This window comes from Microchirus variegatus, assembly GCF_963457635.1.
Source record: "Microchirus variegatus genome assembly, chromosome: 3".
In the NCBI taxonomy this organism is placed as follows: domain Eukaryota; kingdom Metazoa; phylum Chordata; class Actinopteri; order Pleuronectiformes; family Soleidae; genus Microchirus; species Microchirus variegatus.
This window is the reverse complement of record NC_139804.1, coordinates 16,225,794-16,244,655: the sequence shown is the minus strand read 5'-3', so window position 1 is coordinate 16,244,655 and position 18,862 is coordinate 16,225,794. Positions and strand designations below refer to the sequence as shown.

Genomic DNA, 18,862 nt, shown 5'->3' with positions numbered 1-18,862 from the left:
GTTTACAACTCACTCGAAACCCTCCTTTACATTAAAAAATTAAACTCTTTAATATACTCTTTAAAAAGAAAGTATAAAATCCTTTCACACAGCATACATATGTACAACAGAAACACACAGTGCATATATTATGATAAAACATGATGGAAATCCCTCATCTGAAAGTACTACTTCAAGTTTTTCAGTAGTTTGGTGGCAGCTCTCAAATAATAACCCCAGGCTAAAAAAAAAAAATCAAAAACAGAAAATAAATCTTATTCTTAAAATCCAGTACTCTCTTAAAACCTCATATTTGCACACATTCATATTTAATGGTAGACCTTGCACAATACACACCCTCTAGTTTTTCACAGCAGACATATATCACACATTTGTACCTTCAAACAGTGCATAACAGGTTTTAAACGTTTAACCCCTTTAACTCGATGTTCAGAGAAACACACGTGGTTCACATGGAGACCTGCAGTCTGTCCAGTTCAGCTCTACCCTTTACAGTGGAAGATTTAGGGGGTTGAAGTGAGAGCCTGAAGTGAGAGCTTGCTACACAAATGAACAAGAGTGGCCCCACCCACATAAACCCATGCATGAACCAGCAGAGAGAGAGATAGAGAGAGAATGATAATAAAGGAGAGAGAGAGCTGGAAAGTGGAGTGAAGAACACTAGTGCAGTCTAGTTTCCACTCATTCTTACACACTGTGCACGAAATCATGATAGAACTTTACCCAGGGCTAACAAAGTGTATGCACAAAACATGCACACACGCATGCACGCGCACACACACACAGCTAGAATTTCATACAAGGCCACAAATTTGGAAAATTGAAAAAGTCAGAGTCCCAAAGACAGAGTCCACCATTCTATCAAGTGTATGTGCAGTCATTTCTGTGGTGACCCAACATGTCATTGCCTGAGATGTCCCATGATCCCAGACGGTGTTTTTCAGTGCTATGTTACCAGCTGCTCTCCAATAAACAGTGGTTCTTTGGCCTCTAAATCCAGCACTGCTTGCAGCTCAAACCCAGAGTCCATCTCCTCTGCCACGGCATCCTCCACTCCTCTTCCTTGGTGCCCCCTTCTGGCCCAGTGACCTCCCCGCCTCTTGCGCAGACAAAGAAGGCCCCTGAGGTCCAGGTGGGCCAGTGTGACCTCCAGTGTGTAGTAGAGGGACCAAAAGAGTGCAAAGCAGCCCAACAACAGTAGGAACTGAAGGAGAGGAGGAAAAGCAGAGAGAGCAGAGGAGGTCACAGTGATCCCCTCCTTTAAGGAAATTCACATTCAAATTTACATTATGTGATTCTACGATAAATAAGTGGCAGTGGCGGTGTGTGTGTGTGTGTGTGTGTGTGTGTGTGTGTGTGTGTGTGTGTGTGTGTGTGTGTGTGTGTGTGTGTGTGTGTGTACCTTGAGGTTGTTGGAGGTAAAGGGACTGAGAATCTCCGGAGGGACATCCAGGCCCGGAGGGCAGGGCAGAGACGGGCTGCTGTCCAGAAATGTGCCACTCATAGCTTCCTCTACCAACCTAGTGATTTGTGCACATCCCATCAGAATTCAGAGGTTCTACCAAGCTGACAAGCTGCAACACTGGGCCAATCATTACAGCTGCATTAAAGTTACAAGTACTGTATGAGTATTAAATCAATATGATAGAATGTGTTGTAGTACGTGAAGTGAGAGTTCAGGTTGTATGAGGCACGTATACATAGTTCACATTCACTACACGAAACACCGATGCTAGCTAAGAGAAACAGAAATGGACCCAAACGTAAACAATCTTTTCTTTCGGTTTGAAAAACGTTTCCGAGTGTCTCTAAATGTTGTAGTACATATGCCAGGCCTATGCATGGTGCTGCAGCACTGCTACAACAAAACTGCAGTAGAAGACGTTGAGCGTGTGCATACGACAGCATGTGTGCTGCCGTGTACAAACGCTTTTAAATAAAGCTCCATTTGAATAGATATAGACTATAATGTATACAATTACAAAAAAAAGAAGGAAGAAAGCGATCATAAAGTGAATTTCAAACAGAAGAGGAAGGCGACAACGATAAAGATAAACGACAGCAAATACGTACACAAGAGAGAGGCGGGATGATCGTAGCGTATTGGTTGTCTATGTGAAAATGCAAGGGTGAAGTTTTGAGATTTGACCACTCTAGGACCTGTTTTTCAAAAATAGCGTTTCTGTGTGTATGAAATGCCAATAGGACAGGTCTATGATATCTGAAGGTAGACAGCGTTTTCTTACTGGAAAGATTAAGCAGTAAAGTACCAAGGGTCTTGCTTGGTATCACCAGTGCTGACTATTTGTCAGTTCCTCTTACAAACACATTAAAAAAAATGCAATGCACATTTTCTTCTTGCATCTAAAACGTAAAAGCTTTTGAGGTCCAACCTTTGTCTGTCCTTGACCTCACTGAAGGTCATAGAGGAGCCATATAGGGTCAGCTTCCACTGCTTCAACACTCCCACAGAGGGATACTGCTTAGATGGAAGCTCTTCTGCAGGACCAAAAAGAAAAGTCAGTGACACACACGCACATTTAAATTAAGGGGGACTTGCTTTTTGTCCCCACAAGGAAGACAAGACCCCATAATGCGACTGTGTAAACAGTTTTAGGTCCCCACAAGATTAGTAATACATGGGCTCGCACACGCACATACACACACACATAAATGTCTTTACCACATTGTGGGGACCACGTTCGAGACCGGCCATTATGTCCCCACAAAAAGGTGTTTTGCCAGGACGTGGTCCACACAAGCATAGAAAGACAAGAGCGCAAACACACACGCACACACAATCAAGCATCAGTGTACATTTTGGAAAGTTTTAAACACCTGTACTGTAAGCCACCAAATACTTTCACCCATTTATAATCTCAGAGGACTGTATGCTGATTACCCAGATTATCCAGCCCGTTCTACTGCACTGGGCCATCTGCTTACACACTATGCTATCCGTTTCAAACCACACAAAAATGGCACACATTATCAATACTGCCACCAAAATAATAGGTATTTTCACACAAAAACTCACAGAACTAACACACATTGTTAACACAATAGCTCATCACACACCCTCTTAATCATCACTTGAACCGACTGCCCTCTGGGCACAGATACAGTGCTCTGAGGTCCAGGAGGAAACACTTTGAATCATCTTATCCTAGCAGCTACAGCTTCCCTGAATAATAGGCCTCATGGAGGGGAATGTGTTTCCCTGGTGTTTATTGAGCAGTTGTTACTTACTTGTCTGTGAAGGTTTACAATCATCCCAGAGGCTTCTTTATGAGTTTTCCACTTGTTAGACTAATGACTGCTTACTTGTTACCAGGTGTTACATTTTGTCTAATAAGACACATACAGAAGTACTTTGTTGTACTTATACTCAACAAAAATATAAACGCACAAACTTAAAATGGTGAACAAAAAAAGAATGTCATGACATTTGCTCAGATTCTTGATGCATTTGTTTATGGAATGATTTGTTTTGCTCAAACCCAGAAGTAGCCTATTGACTACACTCTCAGATTGAGTATTTCAACTCACGAGAGTCATGGAGCATGGCAGAGTGGTGGTCAATATGCGTGACCAGTACATAGAAACTCCTTATGGTCTGTCAATAAAAGGGCACACCAAAATGTGGACTTTTGTCACTTGTCAATATGCCACAGATGTCACAAATCATGAGGGAGCGTGCCATTGGCATGCTGAGTGCTGGGTTGAGCGTTACAGCAACTGAATGTGCATCATTCCACGATCATTCCAAGCCACGATCGACAACCTGGTGATGTCCATGCGTCGCCGGTGTACCGCTCTGCGTGAGGCTAATGGTGGACGCACACGTTATTGAAGTTTGTGAACTTGAATCATCGACCCCCATTGTATTCTTCCTGCCATTACTCCAGGACTGTTGTTTTTAAATTGATCCTAATGCTCGCAAACTAAAACCACTTTATTGATAAAGTTGTACTGTTATTTTTGGATAGTTACTCTGTTTTGTCACATAACAATAACTACAATAACTACAATAACATTTTTCTTTGTGCGTTTATATTTTTGTTAAGTGTAAATGTTCTCTTTGTAGTCCAAGTGAGTACGAGTGAAATACAAAAGGTCCCCAAAAATCAACAAAAAGATGTGTGTGTGTGTGTGTGTGCGCGTAGCAGTGTCTTACTGTGGTCAGATATCTTGAGGGTATACTGGCCTTCAGCTCTTTCTCCCCAACAGCGCACAGTAGAGAAAGTCCAGTCCTGGTAACCTGCAGGATCTCTGCATAAATAAAACCCACAACCAGATAAGAAAGCTGTCAAAAACACTGATATGATGAACATGCAAGTACATATGATCACTGCTCATGCAATAACCACTTATTAACAGTTTTTACGACATGACATATGATACCAACGCATGTGTGCATGTGCACCTGTCAATGGCACGGCGGGCACCGATGACTGAGGTCATCCCGCTAGGGCAGACCAGCAGAATCTCCAAGCTGCCACGGCAAGGGTGGCTTATTGTCACGGTAACGGCCACATGCTCCAGTGTCTCCATCCCAGACTGTCTCAGGTCAGAAGCAGAGACTGAAGAGGAAAGATGGAAACGGTTCCGGTTAGAGTCAGGCATTTTAAGTGTGGCTGTATGAAGTTAGTGCTGCTAATCCAAAACCGGAGAGATTTGCAATCTCAGTGGGATTATCCTGGCAAAATAAAGGCTAATAAAAAAAAAAAAACTGTTAACAGTAAGTATAAATTATAATGTGCACAGAAACAGAGACAGAATGAAGAAAGCCAGGTGTGTGTGTGTGCGTGAGGAGATGATTGTCGTAGTGAGACTGAAGATCATTGTATAAACAAAAGTGTGACACAAAAAACAAAGAGTTACAGTGCGTGAGATGTAAGAGAACATTACGTGCACAAATAAGGGGACATAACCTTGAATGATTAATTTATGTTCCACATAAATAAAACACACACACACCACATTTCTTTATCCTGCTTCATCGTGCTTCAAGACAAACTGAAAAAAGCCATAGTTAACAAATCAGTGATTGCCTGACTGACATTTGCTACACAGGGGTAGGAGAAAACATCGCCTTACATTCAATCTCATCTCAATGAAAGTGTGATTATTCATCTTCCTGACCTGCTAACACCCTCCCACAGCAAGTAGGTGGTGACTTAATGGCATTTCAAAGACTGATGATGAGATGTGGTGCTCTTTGTCCATGTAGGGCAGCACACATCCTCCAGGCACGAAGGGACAAAAGGAACGAGGGAGCAAGAGCGTAAACAGAGGTGTAGAAAGTCAGACAGTATGTTTAGAGCGAAGGTAAAAAGTGAGGGTGAGTGAAAAGGTCATAGTAAAGAATTGAATGCAGCTAGAAAGCACATGAGGGTCAAAAGAAGTGACAGACATGTACCAACACATACAAATTGGACATTAATATAATAAACTGTGACATAAAACGTTTGCATTTATCAATGTTTGCCTCCTACATTATTGTCCAGGCAAAAGAAGATTATATGACCAGTATTCTCTGACATAATAGGATAAAGGCCTATTGGGACATTGTTAGGAATTTAACTTCTGCCCCCCTAACAACACAGTTTATTTATTTTACAGCTGCCAAGACTACTTTTCATCCAAACATGGCCTCCTACAATCTCAGCACCAGAAAAAGGCTAAAAATTGTCTCATGACATTAAATGATCCTCCGTTTTGGAAACCGGCATCAGCACATGTATTTTGTTTATATCATCCATATTCACTGGATTTGGGCCAGAAATATTTTGCTATCTGTGCTGGTATGAGCAACTGCTTTCATCACAACCTCAAGTGGGGGTGTGGCTTATAGACACATTATCAACAATGACATCACCAGTCGCACCATAGAGAGCATCTTTTTTTTTCAACATGGATGGAAACAGGGACAGAAGAAAAAACATGATAAGATCTGCTTAAGTCTACTATATCTTAAGATTAGGTTTGCTGCCTGCTTTTTGAAATCAGAAGTTTATAAAAGGCTCTTTCCCCTTCTGTCTTTACAGAAAGAAATGATGCAAACTTACCAAAGGAGGCAGCAGTAGACCAGCAGCTCCTCTGCCACGTGAACTGTAAAAATTTATTTTCTCTATGACATTTGGCGCTAGAGAGGGAGCAGTTTATGAACGTCACGTTACACTCAGAATGTCTGTGTAACAGTGAGTTAATGCAGGAAACATAATGTTTCAATACAGTAGACCGAGCAGACCTAGACATATTTTGACTGGGTTTATTTTGCCGTAGAATCACAGGCATTTTGTAGCTTCTGTTTTAACAACCGTATGGTAATAGAGTTTATTCCTTTATTTTAATGAGATCAATCAGAGACAGAGAATACTGAAAATACTAGAGTTGCAGCTAACGATTATATTCATTATCAATTAATCTGTTGAGTATTTTCTCCATTAAGTAATCGACCAAGTAATGGTTTGGTCCATAAAACGCCAGAAGACATAGAAAAATATTGATCAGTGTTTGTCAAATCCTTATCTGGAGCAAAGAAACCAGAAGATATTTACATTTAAGAAGCTGAAACAATCAGAAATCGTGTTTTAATAATGAAAAACCGATTATCAAAATAGCTGACAATTAATTTACTAATAAATTAATAATCGATTATTTAAGTAATTGTTTCTGCCCTACAGAATACACAAATCATTTTTAAGTGATGAAATAAGGCTGGGTCATAATATATAGTCCTGCAGAAAGATAAACAATGCTGCACCACAGCTCAATACTGCAGCAGACAGAACTTAACAATGTCAGTGACGAAAAGGCAAGGATTTAATCATAACTGATTTCATAAAGGTTCAGTGAAGAAAATAAGTCTGAAAAAGTTGAATGACCTAATTTTTAGAGCCCAGACAGACTGCATCAGGCTGTGGCAGAGCTCCTGACTGGCACAGGGCCATACAGATACAGATCAAGGGAGAAAAGGAAATGGTTCTGCTCGAGTGCAGTAATCGTGAGTATATGTGAAAAACAGTTGTGTATAACAGAATCACAGCAGGAACTTAAAAAAGCAAAACATACTCAGTGGAGTTGCAAAATGAAGAGTTAAAGAAAATGGGGGGGGGGGGGGGGGAGAGAAACAGCTGCAATCTGGAAAAATCTTACCAAGTATTATAGTGGAGACCAAGGAATACAAAAACAGGAGGACTTTACCTAATATGGGCAGTGAATCTGACTGAGAAACAGTCTGGGAGGGAGGGAGCGAGGGTGCGAGCGAGGGAGGGAATCAACTTGGTAGAGCAGAGAGCTGACTTAACACAGTACACTGTACACAGAGGAGAAAGGAGCAAACAGTGTTACCATTCCAGCTATGAACCAGCTCATCTGGATAGGATGGGATGGATGCTTCCTCTGTCATTAGTGAACTCTGATAAGACACGAGAAACGGCACTGACTCCCACACCTGTAAAATAAGGAGAACTTTAGTGGTACCCCATTGTATGTGACTTAAAAACAGTTACTTTATAGTGTGTTCTGTATGCACGTACACTGGCAGCATTGACGAGTCTCCACGCGTTGAGCAGACCAAAGCCGTGTTGGTGGCTGTGATGGAAACCAGCTCCATTCACCCTCCAGTCGGCGCTGTTGTCACACTAAAATTAAAAATTAAAAACAGACAAAACAAAAGACAAGTTGATTTTTGCTCTCTTGCAGCAATGTAAATTCAACAGGAAAATACATAGCATTCAATATTTTAAATAAAGGAAAGTCCCTTATTTACAGAAGAGGATCAGAGCCACACAGGAAAAAAATATTTGAGTTCTGACTTTAAAATCAGAATTCTGACTTTAAACCTGAGGATAAAGTCATATTTCTGAGTTTTAAAGTCAGAAACTCTGAGTTTAAAGGTGCATTATGTAATAAATCTAAAGCAACTGGCCATAAAATCAGTCACAGAGGGCCAGGAATTGTTCATATAACATACTGAACTCACCAACAACAACAATACAGCCAAAATATTTGCATTATAAAAAATCTTTTGCAGACTGCAAATCATGTTTATGTTTTGAAATCATTTTTTGACATGTGGCGCCACCTACAGCCGTCTACCAATCATTGCAGTCAGTAGAGTCTCAGCTGCCGAACAACCACAGGTTGCCAGTTACGTCAGAAAACGAAACCTAAAAGACCTCGGTATTTTGAATTTGAATGTAGTTAACGTTTTTGGCCACATCCTTACATATGGCACCTTGAAGTACAGCAGAATTATGTACCTGATATAAAGTGATCACAACATGAAATGTTATTAAAGCTACCTTGGTGGCCGTGAAAGTGATGATGTGCTGGACATCCCTCCAGCTGAGGCAGGGACGGATCTGCAGCATGAGGGCCACCATTCCTGCAGCCAGGGGGGCAGCAGCAGAAGTGCCAGTGTGACCCTCTGTACACCCTGTCCCCTGCTGCATGGACCAGTCTGACGTCACCTACAGGAACAGATGAATGCCTGAAATTAATCTGTGTGCCAGGAATGCAGCCAAGTAGTAAGTGCATTCAAACGGCATTAAGAAAATACACAGATTTTAATTATTTTTCCTTTCTCTGTAGAAATCCCTCAGAAAATGTTTAGAGATTGTAGTATATGTATAAGTGTATTTCATAATTCATTTGGGATAAAAGAAGGACAAGGGTAAAGTTATCTATTCAGCAACTGGAGGAGAGGGTGGGCAATTGAGCGGGTGAATCTATCCTTCAAATTCTCAACAGATGTGGTTAAATGTTAAATGGAGGGACTAAAATTGCAGGTGATGGGTGCCAGAACATGACCCTGATTTTGAAAGTTAAAAAATGTTTAAAATAAAAAGTAAAAAAAAGGACAGAACAAGCTAAGGCTGTAAAAGAATGTTCTCTCTCAGATCGATGGAATCATTGATAAGTAATTACAATTACAAGGTAGAGAAGGAAGTCTATATAATTTGCATATAGTCTGCTTTGTCATTGGCTTAGTCCCCACATACATTATATTTACAGCTAGAAAATCTGCCAAACCAAACAGTTAAGGCCATTTTATTTACTTTGACAGGACTAAATCCAGAAAATGCTTGCAGTTTGCATAATCTATTCAATCAATTAAATTTCCAGTTTAGGGTAGTTCTTCAATGACATCCTCCTTTTCAGTTGCTGCTTGACTCAAAAAATGATGTATTCTTTGTGTAAACGTGTCAGTGTGTTTGCAGGTGTTCCAATAAGACCTACAATGCTCCTCAGTTTGCTGCCCCCACTGCTGAATGTGACAGCCAGCATTGCAGCACACTCCTCAGCATAGAAAGGCATCCTGCCATTCTCATCAACTGCTCCTGCAACACAGACAGATTATATACACTACTGTTCAAAAGTTTAGGGTCACTTAGAAAATGTCCTTACTTTTTTTTCAATGAATATAACATTAAATGATTCAGAAACACACTAAACATTGTTAATGTGGTAAACGACTATTCTAGCTGCAAATGTTTGTTTTTAATGGAATATGTACATAGGTGTATAGAGGCCCATTTCCAGCAACCACCTCTTCAGTGTTCTAATGGTACGTTGTGTTTGCTGTGTTAGACTATTGTATGATTAGAAAACCCTTAAAAACCCTTGTGCAATGATGAAGCTGAAAACAGTTTTGCTGGTTGTTTGACGAAAGAAAAGTTTGAAGGGCAAAATTATTGTTTTGAATAAAAATCATTATTTCTAATCTTGTCAATGTCTTGACTATATTTTCTATTCATTTTACAACTCTTTTGATTAATAAAAGTGTGACCTTTAATGGAAAACACATAAGAATTGTATCGTGACCCCAAACCTTTGAACGGTAGTGTATGTGCGCAATTTGATACCCAAAGCAGAAAATGAGGTATGTGCTTACACATCTGCGTGTCTTACCAATTGTGAGGGTGTAGATGGAATTGGCATAGCCATCATAATTGCAGTTGTCATTGTATTGGCCTCCATTGCCACTAGCAACCACAAAGATGCTTCCAAAACCTCTTCTGCCTGCAATCACCCCATGCTGCAATGCTGCCTGTGAGGGAAAATGATTGAGGAAAGGAGGAAAAATGCTTTATACATTTGATATTCACAGAAAAATCAGATGTTACTAATCTACTTCTCTGGAACCAGTCTGTAGCTCTTAAGCTTCCTCTTTAGGACAAAACAAATGATACATTAAAAAAATAGTTTGTCTCACCTTGCCCAGGGGATGAGGTCCATCTACAGTGTGCCCATCATCATCTGGACCCCAACTGGAAGAGACATAACTTATAACTACTAAGCTGATTAGAATGTGACACCATAAACCACAACTTTTTCACCATATTCTAATTTTTTGAGATACTGAATCTTGGGCTCTTGTTAAATGTGAGCCAAAATTACCACAATTAAAAGAACCATTCAGTCTCCATTCAGTTTCACTATTTGAGTTATATTACTGAAATAAATTAACTTTTTAACTTCTAATTTATTGAGATGCACCTGTAAATGACAAATATGTAATGTGTTTACTTTACTTCTCTCTGGAAATGTGTTAGTTACCTGCAGCTGTAGATATCATTGACCTGGTAGTGCTTGTTGAAGGCTATAGCTTCCAGGCTATCTGTCAATGGACCATCAAGGACTCGGATGCCTGATGGAAAGAACAAATCAGAGTCTCACCACGCAAAATTAACCTAAGCCTTTACAACAAAAGTCATTTATCTGCCACCTCCAGATTCTGAAGCTGCCAAAATAAATGATGCTGTTTGTACCTGCCACTTTGCTGCCATAGGCCACGCCTACAGCACAGTAGCTGTTGTTGGGAACAGCTGCGATCTCACCAGCACATCGGGTACCATGATGGTTGTCACTGCGGATATCAGGGTGAGGCATGGGGTCTGGGTCATTGGAGTTCAGGTCATAACTGCCCTCTGGACTCTAAGAGGCACAAATATCAAAAATCATACCATATTATAACACAACTGTGAATATTTAACATCCAGTGCCGTGAACACAACTTTCATTCAGTGTGTGTAAATCCACACGTACAGATAATGATGAATTATCTTACAACACTCACTTCTATCCCAAAAGTTTTTTTGAGTGGCTGCGAATTCTATCACATTCTATCATTATAAAATATATGCATGATACGGTTTGTCATGAGATGAAAACAAAGTTCATTGAATAATGATGAATCAACAATGTCAGTGGTGACTTACATAGTTAGGCTGAATGTCCCGATGTGTATGCTCCACTCCATCATCGACCACGACCACCGTCACTCCTTGGCCAGTTATGTTGCGCTCCCACACCCCTGTCAAGTTGACATCCATGCCCTTATTGATGTTATTATGCTGCAAGATCAAGACAAGTAAGGAAAGTAAAGGGGAGGGGGAGAAAGTATGGGGTTGAGAAGGCAGGTGAAGTTAGAACAGTCTGAGGTAATGATAAGCTTCTTTTGATTTGCAAGTTCATTTTGTAGTTGATTAAACTACTTAAACCACTTATGAGCAAACAAAAAGTCATCATCCACACCATCCACCAACCACTAACCATGAGTGAAAGAAAAACATTTGTGTTATCATTCATATTCTCTGAAAAATGGCCAAGAAATCGTAAATTCTGCCAGGGTATGTAAACTTATGAGCACAACTGTACCTTGTAGACCTAAAGTGTAAACTCTAAATGTATAGCCTATAACTGGTGGTGATATACTGCATGTTCACAATTACATTTTGGTTTAGCAATATACAAAAATCATATAAATAATTTTTTGTGGTAAGGTAGAGAGAGGGAACCTGAGAGACACCTTTATAATCACGGGAAATCGTACAAGCGGTTAATCATGACATCCCTAATCACAATATTAAGAATGGCAATATTATATTGCTTTTGAGCTTCTTCTTTTTTAACATATCATGTTTTAACTGATGTTACAAAAAAACAAACATTTGTGGATTACCATAAAAAACTCAACTGACATTTCAGTGCTCACTATTGTGGTGTCGCTGGCAATTCGCACCCCTGAGAAATACGTCTGTGGACATCACTTATGCCTAATGAGGGTCAACGTGTCCATCAAATAAATTTGTTTTGCACACATTCACTTGTGAGTACCTCCATTTCACACTGTGTGAAGTCCCTCTACTTCTCTGTGTTTGCCATGATTTTCCTGATCAGTGAATGCACTACCGTACACAAGTTTGGGGTCACCTTTACAATTTCTTTGTGTTTTCCATTAAAAGTCACACTTTTATTCATCAAAAGAGTTGCAAAATGAAAAGAAAATAATAGTCAAGACATTGACAAGATTAGAAATAATGATTTTTATTTTTATATTTTATAGTTTTTTGTATTCTTATATTTCATATTATATTCTAGATTGTACTGCATGCCTTTTATGTTTCTATTTTGCAACATATTCTTTAAACTGCTGGAAATGTAAATTCCTCTGTGAGATAAATAAAGTATCTATCTATCTATCTAATGATTTTTATTCAAAATAATAATTTTGCCCTTCAAACTTTGCTTTCATCAAAGAACCAGCAAAACTGTTTTCAGCTTTGCTAACATCATTGCACAAGCGTTTTCAAAGGTTTTCTAATCATCCAATAGCCTTCTAACGTGATCAGCAAACACAATGTACCATTAGAGCACTGGAAATGGGCCTTTATACACCTATGTACATATTTCATTAAAAACCAGACATTTGCAGCGAGGACAGAACATACTCACCAGGTGCCACTGCTTAGGATACTGGGGATCATTGAAGGACACCGATCTCTTTGAGCGGCTGAGTTGTCTCTCCTGGGAGAACCACAGGACATGTGGGTGGGATGCCAGGACCCCAGCAGATCCAGAACTGGTCTTTATAGAGCACATCAAGTAATGGCCTTGCAGCTGTCCAATCTGACCCCTGTTCTGCAGCCCAGCCTGCTCTGCTACCTGGGATGATGACAAGTACAGATGAAATGAGAAAACACATATCAATAGAATAGAATAGAATAGAATGCCTTTATTGTCATTATACAAGTTGTACAACGAGATTTACTTGACTTCACCTTGAAAGTGCATACAGCTAAAAACGAAGAACAATGTGATTGCAAGCCTACCCTGAAGAAATCTCTGCTGAATTTACATAGAACTCACGAACCATATTTTACACCATACATATATTAAAAGACCAAATAAATAAAATAAGCATCCTAACAAAATTGAATTGGTATCATAGAATAGAATGTCTAAGGAGTTATCCCATTAAGTTGAGACCAGGAGACAAAGTTGCAGTCTTACACGCTTCTCTTTGCTTCTTTTCAAGCAGTCACTAATTAAAAACCCCATAGAGACTGTGTCTCTCCCCCAACCTACTCAAGTAAATAAATCAATAACAAACAGAAGTTAGACATTATGAAAATGAGAAACATTCTTTCCTTAAAGGACACTGAAAAACTAGTTCATGCTTTTGTTAAATATAGATTACATTACTGTAATGCCTTATTATTAGGATGTTCCAACAAGTCTGTTAAAACCCTTCAGTTGATTCAAAATGCTGCAGCACGAGTTTTAACAGGAACTAGAAAGAGAGACCATATCACTCCAGTGTTAGCTTCTCTACACTGGCTCCCTGTACAGTTAAGAATTCAATTTAAAATCCTCCTCCTCGTGTACAAAGCACTTAATGATCAGGCCCCTTCATACCTGAAAGACCTAGTTTTACCTTATCAACAGATCACTTATGTCCCAAAATACAGGCGTACTTGTGGTTCCAAGTCTGTACGAGCAGAATGGGAGGCAGAGTAGAGCTGTAATCGGGCCTTAAAAGTTAGGCCAGACAAGGCCCGAGCCCGACAAGTACATTTTGATTGACAGCTTTTTAAAAGCCCGAACCCATTACAGCCCGACTACTTCAAACAATAAACTGAGTAAAAATTAACTCTTGCACATCTTTAAAACAAAAGTGCTTCTGTGGCCAAAGACCAACCACTGCAAAAACGTAGCCGTTTCGTTGACCAGCTTTTTTTATGAGTCATAAGGTAATCACATTAAATTAAATAACTAAGATAAACACATATCCTGTCTTTTCTTATATCACTGCCTGGTGGGTTGTCAACTTTGAAGTCTTTGTGACAGCTCTCAAGGTGATGCTGAAGATTTGAATTTTTGGAATGGACTGTTGTTATTTACTGTCCTGATCATAATTTGTTCTTCTCTCTATTTCACATTCCAGTCACATGTTGTAAGAGTTACAAGCTCTATGTGGATTATCTTGGTATCAAAAGGAAGATAACACTTGTGAGATTCCACCAGAGGTGTAAGTTTCACTGTAGATGCCACTGTGTCAGAGTAAATGTGCATGGAACACAGCATAACAAGGATTTTTTTCTCTCGCCTAAAAAAATATTGCATTTTAAAGCAAATATCACCTTTAAAATATGCCGTAGGAGCTTAAAAACACATGGAGGTCATATAACAACATGTGGACATGAGCTGTGCAAAGTCTGATGCTGCTGAAATAAAGCAGAGTGAAATTACAGCGGTTTTAGTAAAGAGATGTCTGGGCGTTCTCACTTTTGGCTCAGCTTGGCACCATCTGTGCCATTTGAGATTTCTTAGGTACCAAATTATTAAAAACCAATTTAATTTTATTTACATGTCACTACAGATCTAAAAAGAACTTGTTTTGAAAAAAAAAAAGTATAATAACTCTGTGGCTCTGCAGCACCTTCAGTTACGCAGCGCCACAGCTCTGGCTTACCTTGGTCAATTAGGGTGATTGACAGCTCGTTTTAAACCTCTAAATCGGTAGAATCAGACCCCGGTCTCCAAATGCACGTCAATCACTTCATTAGCGAGTCAAAAGGACATAAATGCATATGACGCATTTGGGCGGACATTTGCCCTTCTCTAATCAGAACGATCTAATGTCGCTCTGTAATGATCAATCAGACCAGGATTTGTACCCAAAGCATGCTGGAAAGTGAAGTTCTTCATTAGAAGTGGTTTTGTTCCGGTGGAAATAATTTGTTTTGATAAACAGCAAAGGTAAGACAATATTTCTGGTTGTATTTCTTGAAAGTCAGTTGTTGTTTTGCTCTTATTTTGGGGCTGGATCCGTGAATCCACTGGAATCTGTAGATTCTCTGCTGTCCAGCCGACACGTGTTTTTTTTTGTTTATATAATCACGCTGACGCTCCGGTGCCGCTTTTCAATGTGTGCGCTGTGACGTTTTTTTCCCGCTCCTGCTGTTTGATCCATCAGTGTTTTAACTGTGTTTCGTGAACATAAGAATGATTTATGACCTTTTAGCTGAGTTTCTGACCTTTCTGTGGGTAAGCATGTCTGTGTTTGTTAAAGTTAGATATGGTTTTATGACGCTTTTGTCGCTGCGTCTGACGCTGCCCCCGATCCCGGGGGCAACCTTGAAGAAGAGGTTAACATCTAAAATGTATCACTCAGTTAGAGTGATAACTTGCATACAGGCTAAAAACAAAGTCAAAGTAGGAAGGCATTACTGTACCCTGTTTGCTATTCCATCCAATAACACAGAGCTCTGTTCTTCCGCACGTTGTGGATCAGCATGTAGCTGAACAGCCCAGGATTGACCTGGACCACATGAATGCGGCAGCCAAGGTGAGGGGGAATGAAAAGGAATCGCTGGAACCGGAGAAGGCAAGAAGGTCACAAGCAAGATGGTGAATGAGGACAGGAGGAGGAGGAGAAGAAATTTGGGAAAATATGATGTTGCCATGGCAACAGGGGGTGACATGCACGGTCAACCAGGTAGGTCCTCTTCATTTGAACAGAGACCTGGATGTGAGACAAAGACAGGTCTTAGGTTAGAAGTGAGATAAATCTGGGAGTGAGCTGCTCGTCATGACGTACTCTATTCAGAGACCACTTAGTAGATTCACAGCATTACACTATTTAGATGCTAGTACAGAGACCTGTGGCCACAGCACATTATTCTCATTTAGCAAAAGTGGGTTATAAATCTGAATAACATAAGGTAAAGAGAGAAGCCTTGATTTTATGTCACAATAAACTATAATCCACACCATAATCCTCTTTTGACATGGAAATGTGCAGAATGCATGCAAGTAGTACATTTGATTAACTTTTAGATAATCAGCCAAGTGAAAGAAATTCCACCATAATATTACATAGAAAGGAAATGTGGGATTGTGCATTTGTCAATGTAGCTGTTACATGAAATAAGTTTTAACAGTAAGGGAAAATCTTTAATATATATCATTATAATAATAATCATTATTATTATAATAAAATAAAAAATTATATTGTGATGTGAATAGATTACAGTGAGTGCTAATTAGTGTAAGAAAGGGGTTCAATGACATATGGCAGATCAGACAAAGTCAGCTGCAGAAGAAGTCTCTAATGTATGTGACTAACAGTGATGAAATGCTGATGACTGAATATTACACGTTCATATTTCAACACATTTGGTTAGCTGGAGGTTTTCACACTTCTCAACATTACAGAGTCCGTGGAGCTGACACTATCTTCCTCCTTTGACTCAACAAACATCTTACCCTTCAGCTAATGTTAGCCATTCCTCAACTTTGCAAATTCCTTAATATTCAATATAATGCGAAATCGGCTATTTAATTAGCTCAGCGTGTTCATTTACTGTTCTGCTCGTGACACGTGACACTCATTTACAGCTATGACAAAATATCCATACCAGCATGAAATGACACACGATCATATAGAGTTTCGTTGTTGACATGGTTAGCTTGTGTGCTATCGCTAACTATTCCCCCTGCTGTTGTCGTGTAGCCAGGTACGAATCACAAGCCATGCCAGTTCAGACCGAGAGTCTGTTGTCTTACCTGTCCGCTAAGTCCTTCTTCTTTTTACCAATTGTTTGTGAGTTTTCTGTTCGGTTTGTCATTTCATTTCCGTATCCTAACCACACAACGTACACTTCCGTACTCAAACGTACAACGTCACACGGCTGCTAAAGTGGAACGTCATAGATTCCCTCTGATTGGTCCAGACGAAAGGCAGAGAACACGTGACACGTTCTGAGCACAGCCGTTTAGAGTTGCGACAAATAATAACAAAAACTCAAAGTCGAAAACTGGATCTGGATTCTGCAACCTGCAAGATCAGGACACACACAGAGAGAGGAAAGAAAACACACACACTAGGGAGATAAAGAACTAGGTTAATGATAAAGTAATAAAATAATAAAGTCATATTCATAGAGCTTGAGTCAGGGTAGAGGCCACAAGCCAGGACATTCCAATCTGACAACAAAGCTGTGATCACTAGATATGGAGCAGAAATCATATTTAAACTTACTTTAATAACCCTGGTGGAAGAATCAACAGGGAAGAAATACAAAGAACAATGAAAAAGCACCAAGACATTCATGCATTAGAGATAATGGAAGGTAGAAATAATTACACAGAAGTAAATTAGATTAAAAGATAAGCGTCATGTGTTCCTTTAATATTGTAATCTTTAAGATTGTAACTTGGTAAATTGGTCATGTGGATGGTACTGTATGTTAAAGTTCCCTTTACAATTTGAATGTAGAGGATGATTAAATTACAGTATATGGTACACTTGCTCCCTCTAGTGTATTTAAGATGGTAAATACTGAAGCTCTGTCAGTTCAAAACAGATGGCACTGAATATTCAAATGATATGCAATTACAGACAAGAAGAATGTACCAGGCACACATGATGGTAGGATATGTTCTACACTGCATATAGAATCAAATCCACCTGCTGAAAAAAACACATGCTTACTTAATACAAACTTTCCTTGACAACAGAGCTCATTGGAAAATAAAATTAGACGAGGAAGAAAGAGAAAAAGAATATGGAGGAATATTTTCAGTTGTAGTTCTAGTTATCTCTTCTTCTCTTCAAATCGCTTCAAAAACAAAACACATTCATACATATACACTACTGATACAAAAGTTTGGGGTCACCGTGGAAATTTCTCTGCTGCTGGTGAAGAATGAAATAGAGAACTTCTGCCAGCCGACAATGTTTTATTTTTGTTGCAAGGAAAACGTCAATCTTCACAGGAGTGATCCTTGATGCAGAAAGACCCCGAGCAAATTGAGCCCTCCACATTTATACCTGAGCAGCACCCCTTTCTCATTCCTCCAATAGACAAAGACTCTACCTTTTCCAACGATGCTTTCACACCCCTTTGTCCACTGTAGACATCAGGGAGCCAACTCCCTGCGGGCGATGCAGGAAGATGCAAGTACACAATATAAAATACACTATAAACAAAGGACCTGGTATTCTGTACTGGGCAGGTATCTGGTGATGGGCAGTTCTAGCTCTGACCCAGAGAAATTTAATTTACCATTACAGTCACCTATACAATTCTTTGGTGTTTTCCATTAAAAGTCACACTTGTATTCAACAAAAGAATTGTGAAATGAATAGAAAATATAGTCAAGACATTGACAAGATTAGAAATAAGGATTTTTATTCAAAATTATAATTTTGCCATTCAAACTTTGCTTTCATCAAAGAACCAGCAAAACTGTTTTCAGCTGTGCTAACATCATTGCACAATGGTTTTCAAGGGTTTTCTAATCATCCAATAGCCTTCAAATTAGCCTCTATACACCTATGTACATATTCCATTAAAAAACAGATATTTGCAGCTAGAATAGTCGTTTACCACATTAAGAATGTATAGAGTGTATTTCTGGTTCATTTAATGTTATAGTCATTGAGAAAAAGTGCTTTTCCTTCAAAAATGAGGACCTCTAAGTGACCCCAAACCTTTGAACAGTAGTGTAAACATATATATGTATATATATATGAGAATACATGTCAACAACATTTGTTGGA

The 18,862-nt window shown here is 39.4% G+C and overlaps 1 protein-coding gene across 2 annotated transcripts; it reads right to left on the bottom strand.

The window, feature by feature from the left end:
- Positions 1-25: 25 nt before the first annotated feature.
- On the bottom strand, positions 26-16,984 carry pcsk7 (proprotein convertase subtilisin/kexin type 7). Of its 2 annotated transcripts, XM_083887122.1 has the most exons (17): positions 16,864-16,984; positions 15,531-15,820; positions 12,748-12,957; positions 11,232-11,366; positions 10,782-10,947; positions 10,570-10,660; positions 10,226-10,280; positions 9,922-10,060; positions 9,250-9,350; positions 8,313-8,480; positions 7,545-7,649; positions 7,357-7,459; positions 4,427-4,583; positions 4,178-4,272; positions 2,394-2,499; positions 1,403-1,520; positions 26-1,204 (listed from the first exon to the last, which is right to left on the bottom strand). In XM_083887122.1, the coding sequence occupies exons 2-17, from the start codon at positions 15,777-15,779 to the stop codon at positions 947-949; spliced, it is 2,256 nt and encodes a 751-aa protein (XP_083743248.1). In that variant the 5' UTR covers positions 15,780-15,820; positions 16,864-16,984; the 3' UTR covers positions 26-946. The 2 variants fall into 2 exon arrangements, with proteins under 2 accessions (XP_083743248.1, XP_083743249.1); XM_083887123.1 differs by lacking the exon at positions 16,864-16,984 and having other exon boundaries at positions 15,531-15,776.
- Between the last annotated feature and the right edge of the window lie 1,878 nt (positions 16,985-18,862).